Here is an 18,769-nt window from a genome sequence, read left to right on the forward strand (position 1 = left end):
ACATGTAGATGCTCCACTTTTGCAAAGATTTCTCTGCACGCTGACAGAATTCAGCCTGCAAGGGACTGGGGGAGTGGGAGGACAGGCAGGGGCTGCCACATGTATATCTGTGCAAACATGTGCACAAGGCCACCAGGCAGCATGGAGAGCAACTCCCGCAGATAAACCTGCGGGAGCTGGTAGAGTGGAGGAAGGAATAAGGCCCCCCATAGGGAGGGAGTTAGGCACGGCTGGGGCTCGTGGGACTTGGGGCACCAGGCCAGAATCTGCAGCCACAGGGCCCTGGTGGGGAGCAAGACAGAGCCATGGGTGGCTCGTCTGGGGGGCAGGGCTGACTCCCCAGCACTGTGCGCACTCCCGGGGGAGGTCTGGGTGCATGTGCCCCCCAGATTTGTGCACAGGGTGGAGGCAGGTTGCCCGGTGTGGCCTTGGGGCTCCCCACCCTGCTGCCTTCCCCCTAGGGCCTCTGTGGCCCAGCAGGCAGGAACCAGCACGGCAGGGCAGTGCGGGGAAACTCCTTGCCACTGCAAGCCCCCTGCCCATCCAGCAGCAGTGGGGGTGGCAGCACAGAGTTGTGCCCCCTGCTGCTGCTTCGCCATGGCAGCGTGAGGCTTGCAGTGGTGGCTGCGAGCTTCCCTGCCCAGCCAGTCTACCCTGCTGTGCCAGATCCTGCCAGCTGGGCCACAGAGGCACTGGGGGAGGGCAGCAGGGTGGGGAGTCTGAGCCCACATCTGCCCTCCTTGTGGGCTACACTCTGGCCATGGCACCCCTGGGGGACGTGGAGCCAGGTTCTGTTCCACTGCAGTGGCCACTGCCTCCTGCAGGTGGCTCAGGTGCTGTTGCAAGGAGCTGGGGGAGGGGGTTGTGGACCCAAGACCCTGGCCCTGTAGCCCTGGCAGTTGGGGGCTCCCTCTGGCATGGATGGGATTGGAGGGGTGGGGGGGAGGGCTGTGGCTTGGGAGTGAGAGGCCTGGACCTGTGTCTTGGTGAGTGAAGGGGAAGGGGGAGCTCTAGTTTTCCATGATAAAAATCCCCAAATCAAATAACAAAATGTAAGTATTTAGAATTTATTTTATTATAGTGATTGAGGCACTGATATGCTTTCAGATTGCTTTAAAATTGTAAATATATCAATAAAACATTGTGTTCTGTGTTCAATTGATATCAATATATATATTGGCACTTCATTTTAATTGCAGATTTTGGGGTTTTAATCAGAGAATTTGCAATTTTTAAAACAAAAAAACCAGGATCTTCGTTTATAAAAATAAAAAAGATTAAAAAAAAATCAAAACAGGTAAAATCCAGAAATTTATTATTTCAAGTTACAGGTCAACTTCTGGAAATTCTGTGGACTTCTGGGGAGGCAAAACCAGTTTAAGGTAACGTGATTTTTTTTTATTTCTGATTTTTTTAATATAGTTTCAGCAACAGAATATATGAGAGAAATTAGCAACAGTTGGAAGAGGCTGATTGTTGAGATATAAAGGTTGGAAAGGTAGCACGCAATAGGGAAGGAAGAAAAATAAGGAACTAGAGATTAGGATGGAGAAATGAATACAGTTTCCTGTTCAAAAGAGAAGATGCAGGTGGATTCAGGAAAGGGCAGCAAGGCAACTTTGGCAACGGTGGGAGGTAGCTGATCAGGTGCTAAGGAGTTAGCTGTGCCTGCACTAACAAATAACTGGCTGGAAAAGAACACTGTAGGAATGTGAAGACCAATGGACAGACACAATGCAAGAGCTAGCTAGGAAATAAGACAGACAGCATGCTAATACGCAGGGAAGAGCAGCTCTCAAGCTTGTTGGCACATTAAAAAGGGTGCAGTGATTTAGTGGAGCCCCGGGGAGCCGCAGGGTAACTTTTCCTTCCTATAGGATTAAGTAATAGATTTAACTATGGCAGAAAGGACATGCAGGACAGACATAATATTAGTTTTCAAATAGTTAAAAAGTTATCATAAAGAAGTTTAAAAAAAACAGAGAAAGAAAAGAGGGGGAAGGGCAAAGAGAAACAAATCTTGGGAAAACTTCCTAATTGTACACACAGTAGGACACTAAAACAGGCTACCTAAGAAGGTTGTGAATTCTCCTTCCATGAAGATTTACAAGGAAAGGTTGGTCGGGTATGTGCATGGGGTAGTGTGGTGGTTCTCAACCTTTTGAACCTTATGTCCCACCTATGCAAGGTCAAAAAATCCTGGTCCCACTGGTCAATGAGTGGGGGGTGGGGGTCCCTGCAGAGACCAGTTGAAGAGTGTGCTGGGGGTTGGGGGAAGGAAGTACACTCAGCAGCCAATCGAAACACGCACGCAAAAGTGAAACCGGAAGTCCCACTGTGGCATGACCCAAGTCCCATCTAGAGGACCTTCATGTCCCACCAATGGGATGTGTCCCACCAGTTGAGAAACCCTGGGGTAGGGTGAGAACAGTAAATCCTGCATCATTACAGAGGATTGGAATAAGATCCTTGAGGTCATTTCATGAACAATACAAAAGTTCAGATTCTACAGCTAATTTATATCCTAACAAAATGCTCATATAAAAACTGCCACTCACTGAACTACATCTTTAAAAAAAATTAAAGTTGATCCAGGGCAATTAAAAGTAGTTGTTGTCTAGGCACTCTGGAGAATTGAGTCATTTTCTCAGTTTTTGACTCCTTCAATTTTCTTTAATTCAAAGATAATTACAATGGTAAAACTCTCTCTCATCACAAGACATGGTTATACTAATCACAGAACCATAGAAAATTAGGGTTGAAAGGGACCTCAGGAGGTCATCTAGTCCAACCCCCTGCTCAAAGCAGGACCACCCCCAACTAGACTGTCCCGGCCAAAGCTTTGTTTGGCCTTGTCTTAAAAACCTCCAAAGATGGGGATATCACAACCTCTCTGGGTAACCTGTTCCCATGCTTTACTACCTGTCTAGTGATAACTTTTTCTCTAATATCTAACTTAAAAACTTTCCTTGCTGCAACTTGAGACCGTTCTGCCACCACTGAACAGTCTAGCTCCATCCTCTTTCAAACGCCCCTTCAGGTAGTTGAAGGCTGTTATTAAATCTCCTCTCAGTCTCTTCTTATCTAGATTAAGCCCAGTTCTCTCAGTTTTTCCTCATAAGTCATGTCCCCTAGCCTCCTCACCATTTTTGTTCCCCTCTGCTGGTCTACATCCAATTTGTCCACATCCTTTCTGTAGTGGGGTGGCCAAAACTGAACACAGTACTCCAGATGTAGCCTCATCAGAACTGAATAGTGGGGAATAATCATTTCCCTTGACTTACTGACAATGCTCCTACCAATGCAGCCCAGGATGCTGTTAGCCTTCTTGGCAACAAGGGCACACTGCTGGCTCATATTCAGGTTAATGTCCACTGTAACCCCCAGGTCCTTTTCTGCAGAGCTGCTGCTCAGCTACTCAGCCCCCAGCCTGTACTGGTACATGGGATTGTTCTGTCCTAAGTGCAGGATTTTGCACTTGTCCTTTCTGAACCTCATGAGATTCCTTCTGGCCCAATCCTCCAATTTGTCTAGGTCACTCTGAATCCTAGCCCTAGCCCTCAGCATATCTACTACTCCCCCGAGCTTGGTGTCATTTGTAAACTTGCTGAGGGTGCACTCTATGCCATCTTCCAGGTCATTGAAGACTGAACAAAATTGGCCCCAGGACTGACCCCTGAGGCACTCCACTTGAAACCAGCTGTGAACCTGACATTGAGCCATTGATTACTACCCTCTAAGCCCAATGCTCCAGCCAGTTTTCTCTCCAACTTACAGTCCATTCACCCAGCCTGGACTTCCTTAGGTTGCCTGCAAGAATGTTGTGGGAGACTGTATCAAAAGCCTTGCTAAAAATCAAGGTCTGCCCACATCCACAGAGCCATTCATCTCAGAGAAGGCAATCAGATTAGTCAGGTATGACTTGTCCTTGGTGAAACCATGCTGACTCTTCCTAATCATCTTCAAGTGCTTAGAAATTGATTCCTTGAGGATCTGCACCATGATTTTTCCAGGGACCGAGGTGAGGCCAACTGTTCTGAAGTTCTCTGGATCTTCCTTTTTCTCTTTCTTAAATATGTTCGCCCTTTTCCAATCATCCGGGGCCACTCCTGATCACCATGAGTTTTCAAAGATGATGGCTAATGGCTCTACAATCTCATCAGCCAACTCCCTCAGCACCCTTCGGGGGACGAAAAATTCTTACGGAAAAGGCTATTTATGATATGTTGAGAAGGAGTCTTGGTTCAGCAACTGAACCAACTGAAGTTGCAAACTGAAAATCCAATCAATAGGTATCAAAATATTTCTCCTGATCAGCTGCTGCTAGGAGTGCCATTTGAATTTGGAACATATTTTTCTAAAATAATTACAATTTTTCCAGATTCCAGTTCTACGAAAATTTCACGAAGAACTCACTAGCCACATCCAGATGAGCAGGGACAAGTTGCAGTGACACACCTTGTGGCACTGAACAAGTAGCAGTGGCATACCCACGCCACGTGTGCTCTAGCATGCAGCAGGGTGGGCCGGGTGAGGTAGGGGAGACGGGCCAGCAACTATATATAGTTGCTGGCCGCAGCAGCCTTACCTGGGGTCCTGGGGACCTCCCAGGACTGCAGCCAGAGCAGAAAGCCTGGCCAGCCACCAGAGTATGGCTCTGGCCATGCAGGCTCTGGTTTTGGGCAGCACACACTGCTACCACGTGTTCTGCCCCAAGTTTTTTCGGTTTGTTTTTTTTTCACCTTGGCATCTCCTGGGTTCAAAAAACTCTCCAAGGTAGCAATGCAGCAAATGCCTGTATGTGTGGTATGTGATGCCACAGACAGGTCTGCAGTGCCACATACTGCATGTCCATGCTCACCTGGATGTGGACACTAGGTGAGCCTTGGGGCGAGTCTGCCTCATGAGAGAAACTTGCTGGGGAAGGGATTTCAAGCCTCTTTATATAGAAATGAGTCATTTTTTATGTTTTGTCTGGTCCCCACCTGCCATGCTCTCAAGAGAGATTTCTGTGGCTTTTAATGAACAAGAACATATTGAAAGATTCAAAGCATTAAATTAAAATGACTGGCAACTTAAGTCACTTTTGAGACCTCTGGCTGAATTTTCCTCTTTGATATAATGTAACTCCAGTGACAAAGCTGAAATTGCATCCGATTAAAATGAAATAAGGGGAAAGGAAAAACATCTAGTCCTATTCTTTATTAATTGTGATTTCTTTCTTTGAAAGATTCCTGGATTAGAAGTGATCTGAATAATTAACAGATAGCACCTTGAAGGAAGAAAGGCTGAACTTTTGCCTGCCTTGAAGTCCAAAAGCAGGTTAGATACTGGATTTGTGAAAAGGGACCTGAAAGTGAAAACTCAGACCTAACTGAGTTAGGGTTCCAGGGGAAGGAGAAAAATAAAATTCTTCTATTTCTAAGTTTAAAAAAAGCTGAATAACAAATGAATTTGTTACATTAAGGACCTGTCTGCAATGTTGATATGTTCATAACATGTTAGATCACCCAGGTCAATATATCATTTAAATAAATACTAATATATATAACACACACACAAATCTACTGAGAACAATACACTTTTCTTTACCCTACCTATACATGCTGTATCACCAACACGGCCAACCAGTTTATTAGTGAGTCCCCCAGTGGATGTTGCACAAGCTACATTTCCTTCACTGTCTATAGCAACGGCACCAACTGTTCCAAGGTCTCTGCCAAGAATAACAAATCCCAAAATTAGGTAGAGTTAAGAATATATGCCAAAGCATATTGTGTCCATTCCACAGCTAGTTTTTCAAAAATACAAGATCATGACAAAACTAAAATTTAACATTGTGAATTTTGACACTAAAATAATGTCATTTTCACATCACCATGTTTTTAATGTAAGGCGTTTCACACAATGTGCAATATGTAACAAGACTGGCACTGTCAGAGTTAACAGCACAGATCAAAGTCATACATCAAACACTTATCTGATTCCCCCCCACAATATGTTCATCTTGTACAGCATGAAAGCTTTCATTTGGAAAGAAAAGGTTCTTACTTCTCCTGTTTGTGAAAACTTTTGAATGCAACTGTCATGAATCTCACTGCTTTTAGGAGGAAGTTCTGCCTCAGAATTCCTCAAGAAAAAGCCTTATGCAGTCTCTTTCTCCCAAAAGACACCCTGAAGCCAGCCCTAGGAGCTTCATAAGGGGCAAGCCTCTGCCTTACAGACCCTGGCTCTTCTCTGTCCCTGGATTCCCCGGCAATCCATAGCACTCCCACGTCAAAGATCTCCTTCTTTTTGGTAAGCTCCTGAGAATAGGGGTGGTGTTTCCCCTTTCAGAAAGGGGGACAAGAGGGTGTTGAGTGTTGATATCTCAAACAGCACAGCGAACACCTCAGTTCCAGACAAACAACCATTATTGTGCCACTGAAGTTCCTTCCATCCTTCCTTGGACTCTACTTTGTTCTCCCAGAGACTATTGCTTTCCCCTCTACTGTTCTCCTTGAGACTACTCACTCCTCCTCTTTGTCAACTCTTTCTTCCCTTAGATTGTCTACGTCTTACCTAGGACTGCTTTCTTTTTCCATCTCCTCCAGAATCTCACTCTCTTTCCTTGGGCACAATTCAGTCATCCTCCCCACACTTTTTTGTTTTTTCAAAATCTCAGTATTAACCTGGGGACAACACTTGCCCAATAAGATAAAACAGAGTCATGGAGAACCAATCAGAGAGCAGTCTCTGTGGACTGCTGTGAGACCTACACTACCACCTGCCTCTGGAGTAAAGACATATAGGTATCCCACTTATGAAATTATTTACATCAACACATGCTTACATTCAACCCTGCAACTTGTTCCCCATCAAGTAGAAGTCAGCCGACTTAGCATTATTTAGCCACAGTCCTAAAATGCTCTGCACTATCCTCCTGTCCCCTATTAGTTAAATGCACCAAAGGTACATTACTCAGCTGTACAGTAACTGGGATTCTTTAATTTGTGTAGTCAATATACATTTCACTCCTGTTGTGTTTAGACCCTATGTTTTATGAATAGCAGTGTTGACTGGAACTACACATGAACCTCAACTAGACTTATGCTTTTACACAGAAGGCCACAGCCACCCACACTTACTTTGCTCCGTCACTGCCGAATTTGGATGTTTTAGGATTCTAAAATAGCAAGGAAGGAGGGCAGATTTTGCAGTTTATGTACAAATTGCATCTCCAGTAACCCCAGATACATTATACGTTAAGTAAGTTATCCTTGAGTGTTTGTCCATAAATTACATTTCTGACTAAATATATTCTAGTGTTGGCCATTCAGAAGTAGCAACCTAAACCAAAAAGGTGGGTAAGTGAAAGTCTTGATACAAAGGGATTTTCATACAGCATTGCCATAAGCAGCATGTGATCTAAACACTTCCATAATGGAGTAGAAATTCATGAAAATACATACAAATACAACTAGGTAACTACTTTGCACAGATCTAGAACAGAAATACTTCAAGGAAGATACCCAGGCCCTACCCAATAAGCCCTAATCTGACAGGAGAATACCAGGTAGCAGGTCGTAAAGTCATAACGCAACCTGAAACTCACCCACTGGAGACCCTCTAGGTTTGTGCAGACTGTTCTTGTGGTAAGTGATACAAAAACAACATTTTTCTAGAAAACCCTAAAGGGTGTAGTTCTTTGTATATGGAAGTCTAGGGGTATACCTGCATTGCAGTGAAAGCAGTGAAGCAGACAGACCTAAGCTATAAGCTCCCTAACTTGGATACTGCTAGAAATAGGAGCTGCAGTAGCATGGATTAATCACTGAAGTATTGACTGCAGACTTGACCAGGTTCTGCAGCTCATGCTAAGTTCTGTGTAAGTGCAGATACCCTTCCAGTAGCACCAAAGTTACCCAGTTTAAAGACAGGACAAGCTACAATCCTTGAGTTGTATATATCACCTGAGGCTCTATGGGCATTGGCACAGTTTAATTTCAACCCTCATTGGATGAAGTCTGAGAAACAAATATGGGATAAAAAGAATCAATTACTTTGGATAAGAATTTAGGATGTGGTTTGATCAACACACTGAATTTGGGAAATACTATAGGACAAAGTACCTCTCCAAGTTCTGATGGATGTATTTCCTATGAAAAGAGAGAGGCCTCATACTTAAATATAGTAGAAAAACTGAATCTCACATTACTACTGGATTAACCACAGTAAGCTTCCCTAAGGTGAAGCCCTCTCAGTGACTAAAGCTCTAGTGAGGCTATCCAAGAATCTCAGAGGCCATGTCCAACTGTCTGCCTGAGATATATACTTAAACCAACCCTACATGCATTGTGTGCATCATTAAAGTACACTTGCTTCAGCAGACTCAAACCCTGCCTCACATCACAGTAAGAACTTGAAATGCAGCTGAATAAAAAGGTCAGCCATCATACGGAATCCACAAGGATCTTAGTAAGAGCCTTTACTGTTACAGAGAAGATCTTTCATTGGAAATGATTTCATTCTATTGAAAGCATAAATACTTTCTGTTCATTAGATATATAGTGCTATGGAAGTATGAATCTTGTAAATCAAGAGTTGCAAACCAATCATGCTGAGCTCGATTTAGGAGTATGGATGCTAGGTAACCATACTAAATTTGAAACGTCAGAGGAATGCTAAAGTTTTTCAGGTCCAGAATGAGAAGTTCTAGTCTTCTTTGGCTGCTTACAGATGTTAAAATAAAGCGTGCTTTACTGGAGCAGCACTGCGTTAGCTTGACTGGGTTCCGCAGCACCTGTATAGATCGGGTGCTTCAGCAGGGCTTTTTGGCACTTTTATTTAATAGTTGATTCAATCAGCTAACATCCAAAAAAGCCCTAGTAAAGCACACGATCTATAGAGACATTGGGTGAGTCGGGTCCAATTAACACACTACATCTTCTGGGCATGTGCTGGACTTGGCACAGGAGCACACTGAGTTTAAAGCAAAACAAAGGACAGGTTTTTTGTTGTGTTTTTTTCCAATATCTGCAAGTAACCTTGTCATTAAGAAGTACTGAAGTAGGATACACTGGCTTGAAACTAAGGAAGGACCCCTTCTCTTCCTCAAAGAGGCAGAAGAGAAACTCAATACAGTAACTTTTTTTTTTTTTTTTTTTAGAGATGGGAGAATGGGCTGGGTAAGGAAACAGAAACTGGGTGGAATATGATCCAACTATGCTTATTTCTGAAAAATCAATGTTTAGGAGCTGTGTAGCAAGTGAAGTGTAGGTATGCAGAGGCAGATGCTCTTTTTTTTTTTTTGCAAGGTTTTTAGATGGCTCAAAAGAGCTCTGTTGATAGAAAGTGCCATCACTGATTTGTGGTGAAGACCTCTGGGAAATTAAGGGCCTTAATTAGTTAGGCACTTACAGATTGGAACCTTTAAATGCTAGTTGTTTGATGCACCTTTGTCATTAAAGTTCCCATCAAACAGGCTGCTGAATCTACTGCTTTCAGAGCTGCTAGGAGTAACATCCTCACAATTAGCTGTCCTGAAATTGATAGTTTAACATCCTCTCTATTACAGACAATTTTTTCCAGGGTAAGATCATTTGTTTTTGTTTAAGAAAACAAATAACAATCAAAATGGTAATCTCATATGCTGAATTGACTAACTGAAAAATAATGTACAGCCAAATAAATCCAGTCATTTTTATTTTTATATCATTTTAATGTTGATAATTAGCCCGGAATTTGGTATGTGTAGAAATCTTCTGCACTTTAAAAAATGACAAGAATTATTCTTTTTTTTTTTAAGTTGAGAAAGAGGTAGGAGTCCACTATAAAAGGTTGGCAAGGTTCATTAAGATATTTTTGCCTGGAAATGCTACATATTTTGGCACATTACTGGGGAAAATACCCACCCAGCTTATGAAAAAGCTCCTGAGTTTTTTTAATGTGAACTTCATTCCACTTCAGTAAATTCTGGTAAGTCTTGAAATTGTCTGAGACCCAGCACAGGAAACTAGAGCTTCACCATGAATCCCTGAACACTATTATTCTAATGAAGAAAAAAAAATTATGCTGAATTACAGAAGTTGAAGTTATTATAAGGATAACAACTGGAACCAATAAAAGGAAATGAAAATCTCAGTCAAGAGGGATTCTAGACTTTATAGAAATCTAGAAACCTTCCAAACACTATATAGTAACAATAAATTAACAACACAATAAAATTAGCATTAGTCCTGGACTAGAGAATGTGAGAGTTAAAAGGTACTGACATGACAAGCAGTGAAGCACCCAATTTAAACTGCAGCTATATTGATGTTATCAGTACTAAGGACAGTGCTACCACAGCAGCAGATACAGGCACACTTAGCACCACCACCATCTATTTAGTAAGGCACTGCGGTGCCAACATTCTGGTCACAGACCATACCAGAGTCCAAATGACAGATGAGTTAGTCTCTTTTTCTTTTTTTAAGTAGAGACTTTAAATGAGGATATCTGTAGCATACTAATGCTTTTCCCCCAGAAGATCTTAGAACAGCAAAACCTACAAAAAAACCTGAAGCTGAATGTTTTAAAATGGGTCTTGAGAGATAACCAAGCCTAAGCTTAAAGCACTTCCAGGACTGAGGAGGTGACCCATGTCTGTAGGTGGAGGGGGAAAGCTAGATTCAGGCCAGATATTGGTTTCATCCAACTATCTAAAAATTCATCTGTAAGTGAGCGGTTTTGGAGAAGCATTGGAGAAACATTTACACATGGAACATTTATTTTTCATACTGAAACTATATGAATCTTAGATAATTAGCACTGTGAGTACTTACGTTTGAAATGCATGAGGATTAGAATCTGGCTCAAGGTTCTTTATCCATCTTTCCCTGGATCTTTCTGTTATGAGTTTCTCCCCTGGAATCTCAGGAACACCCATGGCCTTGGCAAAACACTGTGCACCGTAATCAGTCAGTAACATGTGCTCAGTCTGATGGGGACAGAAAATAAATGTGTTTGTGCCTTGACTTACTGTGTACAGTTTTATGTAAACATCTCATTTACACAAAGAAAGTTCTGTTTTTAACATCCTGCTAAATAGGAAAATAAAGCACGAGTATGAACTTAATCCTGCTTCCATTAAGTGGGAAAAGGCTTGAAGTTTTTTGCCTATATTTTTTCTGGTTGAACTACGAATTCTATTAGCAGACACCAACAATTTAATTAAGTGAATAATAATCTCTATTATGCAATATTTATTACAAGGGAAAAGGGATAAGACATTAATTCTTGCTGAAATAGGTAAGATTTATACACACACCGTGCTACTAATGTGATTCTAGATATAATTTTTTAGCACTCTTCCAATCAACCAACAACACTTAGTTTATCTAAACATTGATACAAACAGGTCACTGAAGGAGTTTTAAAACTGCTTAACTGCAGCTATTTTTTCCTCCATCCAAGTCTAGTTATAGCTTGTAAAGATTGCAATTATGCTTGCATTCAGATGACGCTCACAAATATTTGCTGGTTAACCTAGGCCCAGGTCTAACAGCAGGTAACATTAATAGTAGATATGCATATACTATTAATTTGATAATTAACTCAAATTCTCTTCCCATAATATTTGCATTTGGCAAAGGTCCAAGTACTGTTCCTAAGTTAGGGCTTCCACTTACTAATCCACTTAAGCATAACCTTTAATGATATTGAAGTCAACATGGCTAAAGCCCATGTTCTTAGAATTAAGTATGTGTTTAAATATGTGATATGCCAGGGTCTAAATGAAAGTTTAAAACCATTTTTTCCTCCTCCAACTTTCCCAATTCATATATTTACTCAGTATAGCATGGAGTCACTCTGTTTCGCTACAAGCTCTGCAATTTTCTAGCAGGTTAAAGATTTGTTTAAATAAAAAAAAGGAAGTAAAAAGTGCTTTTTCTTCTCTTCTAAAAATGTCTAAATCCTTAAAACAGTTGTTCGGAACCAGCTGTTCTAAACCCAAGACTTCTCTCATAAGAAGCCAGCTTTTATTTTTCAATGGTCAAAAAATTAGTGAAAGCTAATAAAGCGATTCTTGTTTTGCAGAGAACTCAGGAAGACCACAACAGGTCAGAATGAGACCAAGAAGGCTGGGTCTTTGAAACCATGGACAAATCTGATATATTACCAATTATAATAAGTGATGTTACCAAATAAAAGATTACATATCTACGCTGGGAGCATTTTAACATTTGTAGGGAAGGAGAAGAATAAAGCCAGTGTATTCTAACAAAGACAAAGTGTTCTTGCATTTGGAAGAAAGGTTTCTTTAAGCAATACTGCCCCCCTCTGCCACCAGCCAGCTGCTATCCAACACCTCAGAGTTATAGAAGGAAGGCAGACCTGTTTGTCTTTGTATTTGTGTATTTAAGAAACCCACTCCATTACATCGACTCCATCTTTCAGTTAGTATAAGACAAACAGGCAACAAAAACCTCATTTTATTTATTTAAAAGTGAACAGAAATTCTCTCAAGTCAAGTTTATTGGAATGCCCGAATTCACCTTAAGACACTCAAACTGAAGAATTATTTCATGCTTAGAAAACTTATTATACACAACAGCTCTCCCTCCCCCATCAGGTTTTCTTATTACACACTATTCGTGTGATGCCTTTATGTCCTTACATTACATTCTGAAGCCAAGAAACTTTGTCATCATGTGAAATCACCACAATGGCTCATTCCTTTGAGCTAGTTGTTACTAGGACTGCATGAAAGGTTCTCTTTTTTTCTTCAATATGTAGCACCTTGGTAAGAGACTAATTATGTGTTGATATCCAACAGCAGGTAACATTCAGATGAGACACTGCTGGATATTAAAATAAAATAATAATAATATTGGGTATTCCCTGACCCAGTGGAGTTCACACACTATACAAAAATCACTGAAAATTATCATGTCTACCTTCTAAATAGAGTTCTTAATTTTAGCTAATTTAGGGAACAGAATAATTCAGGCATTGGAATGCATATGCATGTCCAGCCTTCACTGGATCTTTAAGCCTGTCTGAATTTTTTTTTCTTCCCTCTGCTTTGAAAGCCTAGGAGATATTTCCCATTTCCTTCCTCCACACATAAGAACCAGCCATACATCAGTGTTCTATTTCTGTCCATTACAAATAGAAATAATTTAACAGGAACTGCTTTCTAAAGGACTTCTTGGCTCAGTACATTAATGTACTAAGGTCTTCACCTCTAGAGACTTAAGTTGCCTTCCTGTAAGCCATAAGTGAGTTATTCTGGTACTCTTATTTTCATCCAAAATGTGGAAACCACTATGGCATTTGGCAAAGTTTAGCCCAAAAGACAGAAAACTGATACCCATGTGTGCTGTAAGGAGCCAAAAGTATAGTTTTGGCCAGCAGATGGAGCCCAAAAACAGAAGTGAAATAGAGATAATCATAAGTTGCTGTTTTATTATTAAGCCTGCATTTGTTAAATTTAATGGATTTAGGCACCCAACTTCTATTGAAATTCCTTTGAAAATCCTGCCCCCCCCCCAATTCATTTCTTATGCATTTCAAGACACATCCTAGTTCATACAAAGAAAAAATGTATATGCATAAATAATATCAGACTCCCTTGGAAAAAGCAGCTAAAATTCTTATCTTCTATGAATAGAGTCCAATTAAAACAGTGTGTGTGATCTTAGAGTAGGTAGATTAGTGCACGATTAGACAAGTTAAATTCACCTTGAGATGCTATCCCACTAAGGTTCTCTGTTTAGTGAAGCTGTGCAGGATGGGTATTGTGAACAGAGCAGCCATACTAATAGCCTCTGAATCATCCTTGTACCACAGAGATGAGGTCTGCAAGGTATAGAAATGTGCTCATAGCCCAAAATTTCTGCTTAGAAAAAAGGCAACAGTTAGTCTTCTGCTCAGATTGAAACAGTGACCAGCAGAGGGTGAGAGGTTGAGAATGCAAGGCACAGCTCTACCACGTACCCAAAGTTTTCCATGTGAAGCTTGGTTAGGAGAGAACTGGACATAGAGGAACAGATTTCACCAGGAAATGAAAGAGCACATTTCTGCATGTCATTACAGTTAAAGTGTTAAAATGTTCCATCTCGTCTACCCTGCTTTTGCCAGGGCTATTATGAGCATTTGTTGCATTAAAAAAAAAGTAAATAAAAATAAAAATAAGAATGAACCTTGAGTAAATGAGCAAGCAAAGGATTCTCAATCCAAAATTGTAAGACTTGTTTTCTGAGTGAATTAAATTGATGATAAAAAAAACCAAACAAACAAAAAAAACCCCACACACGGATTTAAGAGCACAGCTTTGTGGAGATTCCTAACACGCATCTTTCTACTCAGAACCGGAGTGGGAGTTCTCATGCCTTTGGACCTTCACTTCTCTATATTTACAAAAACCCTTTCCAGACAAGCTTCTTGATCTTCTATAGTTTAAAGACATAAATTCCATAAATAGAAGCATTCTTTGTGAAGCACAAACAGAAAGAAATATTTTCTCTCTCGCTTACATCACCTTCAAAGCAGTTAAGATTTTACATTATCATGAAAAATATATCCATTTATCTAGGTGAGCAAATTTTTACTACTTTTCAGCCACTGTACAGCTTCAGTAGTATTATAGAATCATAGAAAATTAGGGTCAGAAGGGACCTTAGGAAGTCATCTAGTCCAACCACCTGCTCAAAGCAGGACCTTCTTAACTAGATCATCCTAGCTAAGACTTTGTTTAGACACGTCTTAAAAATCTCCAAGAATGGAGATCCCACAACCCCTTCTGGATAACCTGTTCCAGTGCTTTACTACCCTCCTAGTGAGAAAGTTTTTCCTAATATCTAACCTAAACTTCCCTGGCTGCAACTTAAGACCATACTTCTTGTTCTGTTATTTGCCATCACTAAGAACAGTCCATCTCCATCCTCTTTGAAACCACCTTTGAGATAGTTGAAGGCTGCTATTAAATCCCCTCTCAGTCTTGTCTTCTCTAGACTAAATAATCCCAGTCCCCTAAGCCTCTCCTCAGAAGTCATGTGCCACATGTATTATCAACAGTGTAAGTTATAGTTTAGACAGGATGCAAGCTCCTTCATTCATTGTATTATACAACTCTAATTGTGTACAATGACACACTCCATACTAAAACTTGCCCAACAGCGGCCATATCATTGTTAAAAAAAACAGGAAAAATTACTGATGTAAATGCACAGAAAGGGACATGTTAATGAACTGACTTGTAGCAGTTGTATGTTATTTCCAAATTCTCACTGTTATGAAGTACAAAATCATGGCACTAGCCCTTCCAAGACAATCCTCTAATTTAACAATTTCTGACATACATAGAAGTGGAAAAGGCAATCTAGGACAATCCATTAAACCATGTAATACAGTCACTATTCAACTTCAGGGTTGTCTCCTACAATACTTTCTCTAGTATGTTGTCCAGACTTTTTCCTGCAGAGGCAAGCAGGAGATTTGAGAGAAACAGTATTTACAAAATATGTTGTTAATAGTCAATCCTTAAGTATTAGCTACGGGAAAACTGAAAAGTACAGACTAAGAAAAATACCAGTTTGGGAGAACCTTTTAAAATTCTGCAAAAACAACAGCACATCAAAAAAATGGAAAAACCTTTCAAAATAAAACAAAACCCAAAGCTTAACGGTCATGCCCAGTCTTCAACACTACTACTGATTTCTTTATACATTCCAATTTAAAATACTACACAAACACCATAATCAGTGAGGTGCATGGGATGAAGTCCTAAGGGAGCTCTTATTCAAGTGAACTTTCAGCATACCTTTTCCATGACAAGACGAGCAAGCTTTATGGGGTTAGCAATACATTTAACAGCAGACACTGCTCCTGAGGCTAGATTTTTTCCATCCATGATAATAGCATCCATTTCTACTTCACCCTTTTGATTTAAAACAGATCCACAGCCTAAAAACCAAAAGGAAAGGGGAAAAAAAGAAAGGAAAATGAAACATACTGACTCAGTTTTAGTAGATTTTATTAGGCAAACTTGTTTTCAGGTTTGTATTTTGTTTTGCTTTAACTTACAACATCCTAAATACCAAAAATTGGCAAGAATATTGGGCTCCTATACATGTGCAGGGAGGCTGCTCTGATGTGCTGTAACTACAAAGCACTGGAGCAGACTTGATTAGTCGAGTATACTGGAGCATGGCAATCACCAGCGTCATGTGCATCAGTGTCCCCATGCTGAAAAATGGCAGCAAGGACCTTTAAACTAAAGCTCATTTGAAGAGCTGTAGTTCAAAGTGCCCCGCCAATATTTGTCAGCACAGGAACACTGATACACGTGACACTGGCTGCTTTAATTAGGATGGGTCTTGGAGCTGCACTAATTAAAATACCCCCTCTCACCTATGCCTCCCAGAGCACATCTATAAAATGCCCACTGGTTGTAAACATGTAACCAAATAAATGATCCAAAATAGGAGTTGTGCATGAAACTGTACACACTTGCAGCTGGAAATACAGTTTCTTGCTTCTATAAAAGAAAAAGTATGGAAGAGAGAAAAATGCTCCTGTTCAAACAGAAGTCATTAACACAGTTGTATTAGGATAACATACGGAACATTACAGCCCTGACACACACCATATTTATGACATGGTTAAGATATTAACTGCACAATAAACAGTAACCCTGCCACAAGTTAAAGCCAATTTAGGGTATGATAATATAGCCAAAGGGCACAAAAAAGTTCCACATATAAGATATAACATTTGTGGTTTGTTCTTATCACACCTTAAATTGAATGTGTGGCGTTTTAGGGAAGACCCATGATAGACAGATCCATCATGGGGTAGCCCCAGGGTCTGGGATACAGACACTCCTTACCCAAGCAGGACTGTGCTGGGGGCATCTTCGGGTCCTGGACCTAGCACCCCTGCTCAGTTCCCAAAGGCAGATGGGGGGTGCCAGCAGATGATGGGGTACAGTGAGCCTGACAACAGGGAGATCTCAGGCTCAATGCACCCTGGACCTTTAAAAGAGGACATGCAACTGAGAGCCTCAGCTGAACACTTTCTTTAAGTTCCCAGGGCATCCAGGGAAGCTGTTCCCTGTCTCCACATATAGCTTCAAACCAAATTAATAGCTTGTGTACCTGCTAAAGGGCATCCACATACAGCTTCAAACCAAATTAATAGCTTGTGTGCATGCTAAAGGGCAAAACATTGATCCTGATAACAGGGCCCCCATGTGATGGCAGTTGGCAATCAAACAACTGGGGTTTGAGGAACTTTATGCCCCATCCCCAAAATCATGTGACTTGCTTATGCAAGATGTGCATTGCAGGTTGCACAGTGTTCCTTAAACCCCAATCACGCAATAGCCTTAACATTTGCCTGCAAACTCAGTTATTATGATCCAATATTTAACTACTGTAGGCATGAAGGCACCTATGCACATGCTCATCAGAGGTAGGGAAGGAGGGGTGATGTTTTAATCAGAGTGGCTCCCAGTCAGCCGTTCTAATTAAAATGCTGCAGCAGCATCATGTGTATTAAGCTCCCACACATTCAAAAATGGTCACAGGATGCTTTATCTAAACCTTATTCAATGAGGTTTACTTAAAGTGCCTCACATCCATTTTAAACCAAGTCTAATCCAATGCATTCTAATTAGAACGCAAAGGAGCACATGTATAGGCAACCAAAGGAATTCACCATCCAGTGCAAGGTGGCAAAGGCCTGAAGCAAGGCAGCAGCCCTAGATTTTGGGAGGGTGGACTTCAATGAGCTAAGGAGAATAGTCGGGGAAGCACTGAGGTCCCGGAGGTGAGGGGAGCCAGGTGTCCAAGAGGAGTGGTTGCTCCTTAAGGAGACGATCCTCCAAACCCAAAGGGAGATAACGCATACATGGATCAAAGGGGGCAGGAGGGCACAAAAGCCCCCATGGCTCACCAAAAGTATCCGGGAATGTCTTCTAGCTAAAAGGGAGGCATACACCCAATGGAAGGGAGGGGCCATCACCAGGGAGGATTATACTGCGGTTGCTCGGGGATGCAGGGGGGGCAGTCAAAAAGGCCAAGGCAGAGATGGAACTGGGACTTGCTTCCCAGATCAAGGACAACAAGAAGTCCTTTTTTAAATACATATGGGTATTAAAAAGAAGGTACCGGGTAACGTGGGACCCCTGCAAGACATGCTAGGAAATTTGGTCCTCACACCAGACGACAAAGCTAACCTATTTAACGACTTCTTTGCCTCCATTTTCCTGAGCAGGACCGGATCAGCCCCCCCACCAGGCCCCCCTCAGGCCCCAGGGGAGGCACACCTAGGCCAAGGGTCAGGGAGGATCTAGTCAGGGAACTTCTGGAGGGACTGGATGTATTTAAATCAGTTGGTTCAGAATATCTCCACCCCAGAGGGCTGAGGGAATTAGCAGAGGTCATTGTGGGACCCCTGGCATGGCTTTACGAGCACTCGTGGTGCTCTGGTGTGGTGTCAGAGGACTGGAAGAGGTCCAGTGTGGTTCCCCTCTTCAAGAAAGGGAGGAAGGAGAACCCAGGGAACTATAGGCCAGTTAGTTTTACCTCGATCCTGGGTAAGCTTTTTGAGAGAATTATTCTGGCACATGTCCATGAGCGGCCAGCAAGGGAGATTATGCTTAGGGGCAACCAACATGGGTTCATTAGAGGCAGGTCCTGTCAGACCAACCTGGTGGCCTTCTACGACCAGGTCACCAAATCCTTAGATGCAGGGGTCGCAGTGGACATAGTCTTTCTGCACTTCGGAAGGCCTTCGACAC

The 18,769-nt window shown here is 41.6% G+C and overlaps 1 protein-coding gene across 1 annotated transcript in view; it reads right to left on the reverse strand.

Moving 5' to 3' along the window:
* The window catches only part of ASRGL1 (asparaginase like 1), a 37,681-nt gene that overhangs the window by 13,498 nt on the left and 5,414 nt on the right, over nucleotides 1-18,769 (reverse strand). Inside the window, exons 2-4 of the mRNA XM_019537617.1 lie at nucleotides 15,788-15,930; nucleotides 10,806-10,960; nucleotides 5,598-5,716 (exon numbers count right to left, since the gene is read on the reverse strand). Coding sequence (XP_019393162.1) covers nucleotides 5,598-5,716; nucleotides 10,806-10,960; nucleotides 15,788-15,930 — 417 coding nt within the window. The remainder of the gene's footprint in view (nucleotides 1-5,597; nucleotides 5,717-10,805; nucleotides 10,961-15,787; nucleotides 15,931-18,769) is intronic.

This window comes from Crocodylus porosus, unplaced genomic scaffold (genome assembly GCF_001723895.1).
Source record: "Crocodylus porosus isolate Cpor-Errol unplaced genomic scaffold, CroPor_comp1, whole genome shotgun sequence".
Classification (NCBI taxonomy): domain Eukaryota; kingdom Metazoa; phylum Chordata; order Crocodylia; family Crocodylidae; genus Crocodylus; species Crocodylus porosus.